This window comes from Leishmania mexicana, chromosome 18 (assembly GCF_000234665.1).
Source record: "Leishmania mexicana MHOM/GT/2001/U1103 complete genome, chromosome 18".
NCBI classification, from domain to species: domain Eukaryota; phylum Euglenozoa; class Kinetoplastea; order Trypanosomatida; family Trypanosomatidae; genus Leishmania; species Leishmania mexicana.
The window spans coordinates 16600-29207 of NC_018322.1; the positions used below are offsets into that span (position 1 = coordinate 16600).

Consider the following 12608-nt stretch of genomic DNA (forward strand, 5'->3'; position numbering starts at 1 on the left):
AGTGGCGACGCAAAGAGAAAAGAAGGCAACAAGTAAGTAGGGAAAGTCCGCTGAAAGACGCACAAGACGGAGATCAACATAACGAGAAAAGAGATGGGCCCACGGCAGACGGTTCAATGTGGAGAACATGTGTCACGGGGATCACATGTTGACGCTTCGTACTGAGGCGTGCGTGAGAGCAAGGTGACCCGTACTCCTACGATCCATTCTATGTGTGTGAGTGTAGATGAAGACATCCGAGCGTCTTTTTTTAGAGGGAAAGGAGAAGCGACGCACGCACGTCGTGTTCAGCAGCCGCCTCCGCACTGTTCGTGAAACCTTCCTCTGTACTCTGCGATAAACGTAAGTTTTGGATTCGCTGCATCTCGGTGTATACCTCGCAGAGAGCGAGAAGCGCTGCGGTACCGCATAGAAGTCATTCACTTTTTAATGGCCCCATTGAGTGACCAACAAGTCAGTGTGTATATATATATATACGTGGAAACAGCCATCGCTCCCCTACCGCTGTTGGGCTGCCGCCAAGTCCTGGCCGTCGAACGGGTTCCTCCTGGCATTCCCCGCCCTTTCCTTTGGTTGCGTGCGGCGCGATCCGCGTCAGAAGGGACTCGGGCGAACAACATGCCCTGATCCACAGCGGGCCGCGTCCAGGGTCCTGCGCTCGAGCGCGCGAGGCGTGTGGCGCCAGTGGTGCGGGTAGCAGGGCGTCGCCCATGCACATGCCGCATGAGCCCAGGGGGGATGTTGAGCAGCCCCAGGTCACAGCCCCCTGAGGCCCTGTGCACGGCCCGTATGCCATGCTTCGCCCTCGGCCGCCTCAAGCCGCGGCATTCCATCATGTCGCGTGGAGACTCTTCACGCGGAAGTCTGGAGGACTCGGATGGTGCCGGTCGGACTGCTCTCGTCGTGCTCTTCCACCATCTGCGCCTCATGAGCCTACGCGGTCAGACGCAGGGGACGCCGCATGCCTCGCACACACATGCACGCTGGTGTTGATCGGTATAGATCTCCTCGCCTCCCTTCTCGTCCATCGCTCGTGCTCTGCTGGCCACTGCGTCCTTTGCCCGGGATGGGGCACACCGTGCCAGCTGTGGTTAGCCGCGCGTGTGCACAGTGCGCACATTCCTGCACATTGGCGCCTGATTCAGGACGGCGCTGTCGCCTGAGGGGTCGCTGTCGTCATCGTGCAGCTTCTGCCAATGCCATGGACTGCGCGTGTCTGGATAGCGTGCCCCCATGTGCCGCGACGGGTGGGGGCGCGGCTATGCGCCGGTGGCGGCATCGGGCATGCGCCTGCGTGCATAGAGCCCACACCTTGTCCTTCTGAGGTCACACAGGGAGGGGGCAGCCGTAGACACACGGCGCAGAAAGCCCGTGCAGCGCACGGGTAGGATATGCGTAGTCACAACACTGCATGCAGGGTCATGTCGTGAAGAACGACGTGTGTTGCGACACCCACCCGGAGCGATCCACAACGCTTGCGTAGCATACCGGGCGCCACGCCGGGCGGGATGCCCTCATAGCAACCGTGGTCGGGGGCGTGGATGCCGCAGTGCTAGCGGTGTCGTTGGCAGCACGCCATCTTGCCGCTGCCAGGAGCCAAAGTAGGGACAGGTGCCCGTGCGGAAACTGGGTGGCGATAGTCAACTGTCGTCTCGTGAGCCGAGCATCTGTGTCCTTCTGTTGTGGGGCGGCTGCCGCCATGCAGAACAAGCAGAGAGCAATAGAGATACGCACACGCATGTTTATTAGTGAAACGATAAAGCAAACAGTAAACTGTACAAGCAGGTTCAATGGAAAAATACGGTAGTCTACATGGGTGAAAAGAGGGGCGCACCCTCAAGAGCACAAAGAAGAGAGCCGCACAGAGGTGTGCCCGTTCAAATGCCTGGGGGAGGGGGGGCTCAACGACGGCGTGGAGGTGGCCTTGGGCGGTTTACTGTGTTCGCGCATCGCGGAATGTGACGCGCCGCGACGTCAGGCGCAAAGCGGCGCTGGCAATGGGGACAGGGCACATAATCAGGATTCGTTGAGTATGTTGGTGGTGGCAAGTCCTTGGCGGTTCCGCCCGCTTTCAAGACTTGATCCACCTGCCGAGCCTCGCGCAGTGCACGCCGAAACGACTCACTCTCCGCCTTCCAATCGCGCTTCGGGGCAGTCGGCTGCGACCCGGCGGAGGTTTTGGCTGCGGCAGTGGCCCCCTCTGGCAGTCGCTGCTTTGTTGCATTGAAGACGCGCCGCTTCTTCTGCGAGCCGCAGATGCGCTCATGCTTTGCGAGAGACTCTGAGGCAAACCGGCGACCGCAGTGGCTGCACGGAACCCGCTCCAGGTCGTCCTCAGCGTCTGCAGGGGACTCACCATCCGTGTGATCCTCTTTAGAGGGGCAGACGTTGCGCGTTGCGGGTCGGGCCGGAGCGGCAGACCCGGCCACCGGCGTTGTGACGGTTTTGGCAGGTTCGCTCGCAGTGGGCTGCTGTGGCGTGCTTGCCTTCGCGCCCTTCAGGCGTGCAACATCGGATGGCGGTAGTGTGCCGTCAGCACAAAGAGGCGGGCCACCGTCCTTCGTGGTTGGCGCCTTCAGTGCCTCTAGTCGACCTCCGCAGTCCTCGCAAAAAACAGCCGTTGTGTCCTCTACAGCTTCGTTGCACTTGGCGCAATAAAGCGCGGCCTTGTGCTCAGTAGAGCCTCCCGCACGGGAGGAAGGAGACGTAGCAGCTGTCCTTCCTGCTGCAGAGGCTGGGGCGACATCGGCATCGCCAAGCGCGGCACCGCAGTTGTCGCAAAAGTTGCCGTCCGCGTCGCTGATCGCCTCGCACGCCGGGCACACGACGCTGCGCACCGTTGACGCGTGCTTGTTCGGCCCCCCTGGGGTACGCTCATGCGCAGGCGCCCCTTGAACGGGCTGCCCGCACGTCCCACAAAACCGCGAGCCGTGCGGGATGCGCTCCCTACAGTGCTGGCACGGTTTGGTGAGCGGCTTGGACACGAAGCTCTGACCACAATCGCGACAGAACTTTGCATCGGCGTCGTATTCCACTGCATCGCACTGCGGACACTGTCGGCTCTCAGCGGGAAGGGTGGAGTGACGAGGGAGCCGGTTGCGCTTCGGGTGAATCCAGTCCTCGCCGGCTGAGGAGGTCGGCGGTTCTTGCTTCTGCTGCTGCTTCTTACTGTGCGGTGTCTGGTCACTGACGCTAGCCTTTGTGGCTGCAGTCTCCCCTGGTGTCGTTGCCGTTGTAGACGTAGGACATCGGGCGCCGCCACCCGCCTTTGCCCTGCGTGGAGAGGTTGGCCTGGGTGGATTGTCGGGGCGGCATGAGCGCAAGTGCACCACTAGCCGATCTGGCAAGAATCTGCGACTGCAGTTGGGGCACTCCTCTAGGTTGTTCATGAACTGCTGGAACTGCTCTTCGGCCTGTTCGCGCGGTGAGGCGCCGGAGCGGCCGCGCCAATTCACCGTGTCGGGGTGCTTCGGAGGTTGGCCACGCGAGCGTGGGTCGGCGTTCTGCCACTGTGCCAGCTTTTTTTCGTAGCACTGCGGCACGTGGATCCCGATGGAGGCGGTGCCGAACTGCTGTCCGCACAGGTAACACGTCGGGAGAAGCGGGGGGCCGGGGGAGACCGACCGGCGTCCAGCCGCGCGCCGCGGCTCGCTCTTGTGTTTGCCGCCTCTTGGTGTGCTGCCCCCACCCCCGTCCGCCTTCGCTTTGGACGACGGGACTGCACCCTTGCCATCACCTTTGCAGCCTCGCAGGTGCACCGGCAGCCGGTCTGGCAGAAATGTGCGGGCGCAGTGCGGACACGCCACCAGCTGGGAGTTGAATTCTTGATATTGTTCTTTATTGATTGCCTCAGCCGAGGCACCGTTGCCGCCTTTCCAGTTGACCGTGTCGGGGTGCTTGGGCTTTGGGCCTCGGACAGCCGGGTCATTTGCTTCCCACTGACTGAACTTCTTCTGGTAACACTGAGGGACATGAATGCCAATGGAAGCGCTACCGAACTGTTGACCGCATAGGTAGCAGACGCGGAGTTGAGGGCGGTGACCCGCCGGCTTCAACTCCGTTAATAAAGGAGGCATGGTTTATCTCTTATCACGGAATGGGAAAGACAAGTGCCCGATCCAAGAGAAGCTTCACGTACGCACGGCTCTCCCTTCCACAAAGTCCTTCGTTTCTCATCCCACACCGGAGACGGGAAAGGGCGAAACAAAAAAGGAAAAGTGGAAGAGAAGCGGTGGAGCAAAGTGGGAAGCTGTGGCCAAGGTGAAATGACGACGACGGCTACGCGAAACAGGAAAGGTCGTCGACATGGGGAGGTGGAGAGTCAGCGAGACCGTGGCATAGCAAGCTGCTCAGAACATGGTGGAATGCCATGGCAAGGGAGTGGGGGAGAGTCCCCGCTCAACCTCTGAGATGATGTCTACATAAAAACAGGGGCGGCGGGGAAATGGGAGAGGCGAGCGGAGAACGCTGATAGGCAGCGTGGAGAAAGAGAGAAAGGCCGCGGGGTGGACGAGACAAAAACGGAGACCTGGTGGAGTCACCTCCGTGGGAACACGAAACCATCCGCTGCGAAATCTCCGGGGTGAGCTGAAGCTCAGTTGTTTCTTTCGAATTTCGTTTCTTGATTCGATTGGGGCGCAGCACGCGCACGTATACACAAACCAAGCATAGTAAACAACTCCTACACAGAGGGTGGGGGCGGGAGATGTGGAAGCGATATCGAAGGAGGGAGACACATACAGGAAAAGGGGGTGCTACACGCCATTAGTGCTGCTGACCGCGGAAGAGAGAATCGAAGAGAGGGGTTGACACAGACGCATACCTCACACACCAACAATCAGAGTCACCGGCAGCCGACATGGCAAGCAGAGCGGCAGACGCACGCGCCTCACCGAAGAACAAAAAAACTACAGCACTCGTGATCTGGAAAAGTACATCGGCCACAATACCAGGTCGGGTGCAGAGGAGCATGGAGAGGGAGGAGGACGTTGAAAGACGCGCACCAGCAGCTCAGGGACGGGAGAAGGGGAAGGCACCCTACTTTGTCTCTGTCGAGAGCACAGAATTGTGTACCCCCTCACTAGACTAGCGAGATACACGTAAGCACAGGCGTAACCCCCTCCCTATCTCGCTCCCTGCGTACGCTCCATACCGTTGCGAAACTAATAATAATAAAAGGGACACCAAGACGCTACGTCTACTGAATCGCTGTGGGGCCAGGCTGCGTGACGTTCGATGGGTACTTGGCGCCCTCCAGAGGCTTGATGCGGAATTGCTGACCGGGGTAGATCTCCTGAGCGAGTGTCTCGAGGCCATCGGTGCGGCCAAAGCCCGGCTCTGCCTTCGCGCGATAGATGCCGAACTTCTTCGCCGCCTCCTCCTCCTGTTCAAAGGCAGCCTTGTCCGCCGCCTCGAGCTCCTTGAAGGCGATGTCCAGCTCTTGCAAGGGGGCGAGCTTTCGGACACCACGTTCAACCTCGGCAGCCTCGCGGATGGTGTGTGGCGTGTACGCGATACGCTCCCAGCTCGCCAGTCGATCGAAAAGAGTGCTACGGCGGTTCACCTGATCCAGCTCGAAGGTGAGGACGTAGTTGTCGTCGAACCACGGATTCGGCACCGTCCACGTGGCGAGCTTGCCAAAGAAGCGGCCGAGGCCGCGGTAGCACGGCACTACAAGGCGCTTCTCAAAGTGGCGAGCGATCTCCCGGAATGCCTCCACGTGGCTCAGTGTCTGCGGACCACCAAGGTCGAACTTGTAGCGCACGGCACGGTGGGACATCGAGCACCGCACAACGGCTCGCGCGGCGTCAACGACCCACGTTGGCTGCACCAGCGTATTCGGGAAGCATGCTGGGTAGATGTAGCGGCCCAGACCGCGGTAGCGGTAGTTCTTGCCGTAGAGTGGGCCGAAGCGGATAATGGTGGCGTCCGGGTGGTTGGCGCCAACGGCATCCTCGCCACGGGCGCGGAAATCGACGTAGTTTGACTCTGATGCGAAAGTGGCGTCGAGACCGTTGCAGAAAATGACGCGCTCTGCTCGTACGCTGCGTGCAGTCCAGCTGACGTTTGTGGCGCCGATCAGGAAGACGTCATGATGGCTATTGTTGGCATATTCGGCGTGGTAGTCGACAGCGAAGATAAGAGTGTCGCTTCCGTTTGCGGCGACGTTGACTTGAATGCGGTCTGTCACGTCGCACTCGTGCAGCTCTAGCTTGTCTGGGTAATTGCGCAGGAGGTCGTCGAGGTCGGATCCTTCCGGGATAAGCGTGGGATAGCGCGTGGTGGCGCGTACCTTTTCGATGTCTGGGTGCTCGCACAGCTCCCGCACAATCTCAGCTCCGAGGTAGCCGCTGGCGCCAAAGACGGTGACGCGCTTCGCTGGCTTCGGGTTGAGCCGGCGCCGCTCATGCGGCAGGCGCACAGCCGGGTTTGGCAAAAGCATTGTAGCCCAATATGGGCCACGCTCGTACCCGAAGCCACCGCCCGTAGTCTTGGGCTTCTGGGTCGGGTACATTTGGCACAAGTCCTTGCGGTCTAGGAACATAGACTCGGGCTGGTGGCCGAACGGGTCCCAGAAGGTGCGCACAGCGCCTACGGTGGCGACTGCACTCGCCGACTTGACTGAAAACCGCTGCATGGCTAATGAAACGTTCAATCGAAGGTTTGCTGTGCGGCCGCTGTTTTTCGAGGGGCTAAAAAGCTGCTAAGCAGAGTCGGACGTAGAAGGGGACTCAGGCAAGAGAGGTGTACGGTAGCCTGCTACACACTACCGCTTCCTCGCACTTCTCTACTATCTCGTGTGTGTGGGTATGCCTACTACTTATCGCGGCCTCCGCTTACTTGTCAGCAAGGCTGCGAGTGTCTGTTGCCTTCGCCGCTACGCCGGTCCTGCTCGAGCAGCGGGGTACTGGGAGGAAAAAAAAAACAAGAAAACCAAAAACAAAAGATGCTCCTACACTACTATGACCTCGGTGCTTTCAGTACGAACACAGCAACCAACGAAAAGCGCACACGCGTGGCTGAGCAACAAAAACACACACAAAAAAAGGACCAGCGCTGAATTGAGCGGAAGGAAAGAGAGGAGGGGGGCCGGAAAATAGAAGCAGCGTTGAGGAACAGGGCTGCCTGTGCATTTTGAGCGCATGAGGCTACGCATGGGGTGAGGAGGAGGAGAGGGGCAGGCTCCTCATTCATTTTGAACGGAGAACACTGAAAAGAGCACCATATCCTCTAAAAGCGTTTGCGAAACGCCATGACAGATGCGTCTACCGCCGGCATGGACACCACACTACTTTTAGGCGCCGTTATCTTTTGGGCTATCGCTTATGTTCACAGGTTCAAGAAAGTTTCTTAGGCACCTCTCGACCGCCTACCACTTGTGCGCCCGCCCCTGACACGGCACCCTTGGGCGAAACACATGACCACAAAAGGAGGTACACAAGGAACAGACCGGGTGCCTTGCCATCTGTCGCGGGTCGCACAAAGAACGGAGTGATGGCTTTCGCTCCTCACGACATGTACCTGCCCGCGACAGAGCTCTGAGAGGAGCCAAGTGGCTGTCTTTCCTTTCGTAGACTCATAGCCCCAGAAAGATTTCTCTCTTCTTCGCATACAATGTGTGCTTCATTACTGCCCTACGCCTCGCTTTGTAGCTCCCACTCCCCCACTTCTCAGGAACCGCGCATTACCATTCTCCTCGAATAGCATGTGCGCGAATGTAGTACGGTCGTCGCGCAAAAGAAGAGGCGGGACATCGGTGCTCATCCCTCAAAAGAATACATGGCAGAGAAGCTGTGATGCACAAACATGGATAAGAGAACAGAGTGGAGAGATGAGAGTGTCCACTTCCACACCTCCTCATAGGCATGGCGATAGAGGAGGACTCTACAGGTCTGCTATCGCCTCCTCCATTCGCCGCCTAGGCACTCTCATGCACAACAACACCAACAGCCGCACTAGGCTACCGACCTTGACTGCGTATCGAAGCGCTGAGACACTTATTCATTCTCAAACGAGATGATCCAGTCGGCGGCGACGAGGATGTTGGGCTTACGCACAACCACGTTCTGTCCCAGCTGCTCGAACTCGAGCGGCGTCGCCACCTCCGTCTCGTCCACGCGCGTGCTCAAGATCACCTTGCTGACCTTGCCCACGTAGCCGTAGATCACAACACGCTCGACGGTGTTAACGGCGTCGTAAAGCCCTGCGCTCCCCGGGAAGTCTGGGTAGGCGCTGTTCTGGAGCACCTGATTCGAGTAGGAGAACGCGCGGTGAACAAAGGCACCCTTTTCGTAATCGTAGGTGGTACCATCGTCAATGTAGAGGTCTCCGTAACTGTTGCCCTGCGCGTTGAGGGCCACGAAAAGCGTGAAAGGGTCCAGGCGCGCTGCAAAGCTGCTGCGACGAAGCCGCAACTTCATTGGGAGAATGTGACCACCACGCAGGAACATCGGTATCGTATCGTTTTCCACTGGCATTGTATGCTGTCCGACTGCCAGCTCGCCCGAGAAGTAGTTGTACCACAGCGCTTCCTTGGGCAGCGGCACCGTCACCTCCGTCACGCTCGGCTTCACTACTGGCTGCACTAGAATGGAGGGGCCGAAGAGGTAAGTGTTCTGCACCTCGCGCAACTCCGACTGCCCAGGGAACTCGTAGAAGAGAGGGCGCATGATGGTGTTGCCTTCGGTGTGCGCGTGGTAGAAAGTAGTGTAGAGGTACGGCAACATGGCATACCGCAGCGCCAAAGCACTTCGAACAAGGGACTGGGCCTCAAGCGAGAACATCCACGGCTCGCGGCGCTTTGTGTCGAGGTGGGAGTGGGCGCGGTAAAACGGCACAAAGATACCGGCCTGCATCCACCGCACAAACAGCTCCTCCTCGGGGTCGAAGAAAAAGCCGCCAATGTCGCAGCCGCAGAAGGGGTAGTTTGAGATGGACAAGGAGAGCAGCTCTGGAATGCTGTTCTCCAGGTGGTCCCAGCGGGCCATGTTGTCACCCGTCCACATTGCTGCATACCGCTGCGACCCGGGAAAGAAGCTTCGCGTAAGGATGAAAGGACGCTCGGGCGCCGCATTGGGGCCGCCGGCCTCGAGCATTCCTTTGTGGACGGCCTGAATCGAGTAGAAGCCGTATGCGTTATGCACAAAGCGATGCTCGACAGTCTGACCATTGTCCAGGCTGTGCACCGCCGTCTTTGGCATGGTGCCCCTCTGGCCACCGAAGATTGACGGCTCGTTCATGTCCACCCAGGTGTGGATGTCACGGCTGCCGCCCGGGTAGCGGTCATCGTGGAAGAACTGCGAGTACCAGTCGCGCGTCCGTCTGTTGAGGAAGTCGGGCCACGAGCTGCTTCCCGGCCAACATTTGCCGACGTATTCTTCACCAGAGGCGTCCTTGACGTAGTAGCCACCCTTCTGAGCCTCGTTGTGCACGTAGTACTCCGTGTCACGCTTCACGTGCGGGTCCCTGACAGTGACCAACTTTCGACCCTTGGAGGCCAGGGCGTCCGTCAGTACTTTGGGGTCAGGGAAGGTGTAGGGGTTCCACGTGAAGTACTTCTTCTTGTCCGTGTGCTCAATGTCGAGCCACAGCACGTCGTACGGCATGTTATGAGTGTCGAAGCCCTCGTCCACGGAGAGGCAGTCCTTCGTGTTCAGGTAGTTCCAACGGCACTGGTGCAGTCCCAGACTGAAGTAGGGTGGCATCACCGTTGCTCCAGTGAGAGCCGCGTGCTGCTGCTGGACCTTTGCCGGGGTGGGGCCCGGTAGGAAAAAGATGTCGATCGCGCCGACCTCGGGCTTCCACTGGCACGATGGTGCCGCGCTGTCGGCGCTGACGACCACATTGGTCTCAGATGGGTTGAGAAAGAGAACGCCACAAGTGGACTGCGGCGCGTACGCCATGATAAACGGAATGGCGCCATAGAGCGCCTCGGTACTGTTCACCGAGTACTGGAAACTGTCCGTATTGTACATTTCGTAGACGTTTCCCCCTCGCAGCGGCAGGTCCGCTGCGTGTTCGGCCAGGCCGTACATCGTCTGTGAAACGGGAAATGTGAAGTTGACCTCCGGCGCCGCCGTCGCGTCGGCGAATGCGGTTGCCTCGACGAGTGAGGTCCCGTGGCACGAGAACTCGAAGCGCACATGAGGCTGAGGCGTGCTAACCGTCAGCATGCACTTCCCATGTCGGATGCTCCACTGCGCGTCGCTAGCTCCCTGGGTAGCCTGTAATGCCACAGCGTCGGGCAGGATGATGCCATCGGGCTGATATGTCCAATTGTCCCCCGGCTTCGCAGTCAGTCGCACCACATCGTTTGGGTACCCGATCGCCTCCAATGCCAGGCCGCCCTCTGTCGTTACCACGGAAACCGACGAGGCGACGGTGGCCACCAACAGGAGCAGTGAAAAAATAATCGGGGCCATAGGAGAGCGCCGCATTTCTACCCGCGGTGCCCAGCCACAGACGAGGGTCGAAAGAAAGAGAAGGCTTAACAAAAGAAGTGTACAGATAGAACAGCGCCTGCTGGGCAAACACGCCCTGCAGCAAACACACCTCAGTCGACGGATCCACCGTGCCAACCGTCCTGTGTTGGGCCGACAAGGGCGGTGGGGGTGCGTGAACACCACAGATGGGGATGCAAGAAGAGAAAAAACGAACGTGAGGAAGACAGAAAACAAACTATTTGACAGAGGGCCCACTCTCACACAGGACGAGGGGGTTGGCCTGGAGAGGATACCAATGTAAGAAAGAGTGTCCCCGTCCATGTACCGCGCGTGTCCGTCACAACCAATGGCATCGGGAGAGTAAGGAAGACATGGAGCGAAAAGGTGGGGAGCAGAAACGGCTAAAGAACAACATTGTGTGAGAGAGCGAGACGCATGCGAGCAGCGCATGCCCAAGGACACCATAGCCACAGAACTGACGGGAGGGAGGGGGAGGGGCTGAGATGGTCAGCACAGCAGACGCAGTGAGAGAGGTGCACACGAAGCTCAACGGCTGGAGGAGAGGGGGGGTGCACTGTGCCACTGCTCTTTTCATCTATTCTCTGTGTATGTGTGCGCACGCATTCCGACACGTTGTGTCGATAATGAAGAGAAACCGGTACTTATTGGTCAACAGGTCCTTGACACCGCCTGTAACGGCGCGCAGAGGTGGTCACATAGCGCGTGCTCATCACCGAAGAGAGGATGTCCCTCTTCGTTTCCCAGCACAAAGCAGGTACGCTGCTACCGCTGGCGTCGCAGCTCCCTCTCATCCACGTAGGTCAGTGACGCGTTGCATGCAAACTCGGCGTGCAGCTTGTTAAGAAATTCGGATCCCCGATCGCTGCTACCGACCACGGCTGCCGTCTTGGGGTCTGGCGAGAGCGACGCGTTCAGCTCCGAAATGAAGAATGTCAGCAGACCGGCCTGCGGAAGCACCAGGGACAGCTCCAGCCCTTGCTTTCGCGCCGCAGTTACACAAGACATGGCGGTAAGAACGACCGTTACGGTGAGGTGCGGGCACCCCTTGCGACACAAATGCACCACCGGCGCCAACGTCTGCTCCACCGTGTAGCGGCTGCCGTGGTGCAGCACAGGGTAGTGCTCGAGGAAGACGATGCGGAAGCCACGCTCAGCGAAAGTGTTCATGTCCGCCAGAACCTCATCCTTGAGCAAGAGCTCCACCTCCTCCGGTGGCGTACCCTTTCCTGCTTTGCCATCTTCGTCGCTGTGGCACCGCGACGCCGCCGCCGCCGCCGTCCACTCGCGTGTTCGGCGCAGTAGCACGTCTTCGATAAAGTAGAACCGCAGCTGGCGCGAGCCGTCGCTGTACTTGGACGCTTCCGACCTCTCTTCTGAGGTGGTAGAGCGGAAAACACGGGATAAGATACGCCGGTTTGACCTCGTCCACGTGACACCCGCCGCTTCCAGCCCCGTGGCGTCGGACGGCAGCACAAAATGCAGCGGCGGCTGGGTGTGGCGGTGGCGCATGCTGACCAGCGTAGACTGCAGAATCTGCGTAGAGCGGGGACTGAGCTGGCTACCTAGCGCGTCGACTGCGGCCCTGAGACGGCGCTGGAGGTCTTCCGTGCTCTGCTGAACCAGAGAGAGTCTGCTCTGCTTTCCCTGAAGCGACCCTGCCAGCGAGGATGCGCCGACGCTGCTGTCGTTGTCGTCCACACGACTCCGCTTCAGCCCAGCAACGAAGCCGCGAGCCGAGGCGCTTGTTGCCTTTTCCACGTCGTAGTGAAGCACAAGCGTGTTGGCCCGCAGCTTTTTACCACCTGGTCGACTCCAGCGCACAAACACCTCACACCCCGTGGGTACCGCTGCAGGGTCCACCACAACGGTCGTCTCCTCACATCTGACAGCGTTGGCGACTTGCAGCTTGACGCAGATGGCGCGTTTGTCGAGGAGGAGGGTATCTGTGGCGGTCTCCAGCAGCGCGATGGGCGTGCGAGGATCAACCGAGACAGTGGACTTGGCCCCTGCACGTGCAGGAAGGGCCGCCTTTAGTGGGAGCCACAGGGTATGCGGGCTCAGCTGGTGTTTCTGCGAAAACTCAGCGAGGCTGCACTCCTCGCTACATACAAGGAGACTCATGATGCGTACACGAACGCAGTCGTA

The 12608-nt window shown here is 59.3% G+C and overlaps 4 protein-coding genes across 4 annotated transcripts; all 4 read right to left on the reverse strand.

Annotated features, from left to right (window-relative positions):
* Positions 1-1901: 1901 nt before the first annotated feature.
* Positions 1902-4076, reverse strand: LMXM_18_0070 (conserved hypothetical protein; the record flags this gene model as incomplete). Its single annotated transcript, XM_003873972.1, has 1 exon — positions 1902-4076. The coding sequence occupies one exon, from the start codon at positions 4074-4076 to the stop codon at positions 1902-1904; it is 2175 nt and encodes a 724-aa protein (XP_003874021.1).
* Positions 4077-5197: 1121 nt separating this feature from the next.
* LMXM_18_0080 (conserved hypothetical protein) lies at positions 5198-6637 on the reverse strand (the record flags this gene model as incomplete). Its single annotated transcript, XM_003873973.1, has 1 exon — positions 5198-6637. The coding sequence occupies one exon, from the start codon at positions 6635-6637 to the stop codon at positions 5198-5200; it is 1440 nt and encodes a 479-aa protein (XP_003874022.1).
* A 1360-nt stretch (positions 6638-7997) lies between these two features.
* On the reverse strand, positions 7998-10436 carry LMXM_18_0090 (putative alpha glucosidase II subunit; the record flags this gene model as incomplete). Its single annotated transcript, XM_003873974.1, has 1 exon — positions 7998-10436. The coding sequence occupies one exon, from the start codon at positions 10434-10436 to the stop codon at positions 7998-8000; it is 2439 nt and encodes an 812-aa protein (XP_003874023.1).
* Positions 10437-11225: 789 nt separating this feature from the next.
* LMXM_18_0100 (conserved hypothetical protein) lies at positions 11226-12584 on the reverse strand (the record flags this gene model as incomplete). Its single annotated transcript, XM_003873975.1, has 1 exon — positions 11226-12584. One exon carries the CDS (start codon positions 12582-12584, stop codon positions 11226-11228), a length of 1359 nt encoding a protein of 452 aa, XP_003874024.1.
* Positions 12585-12608: the final 24 nt, after the last annotated feature.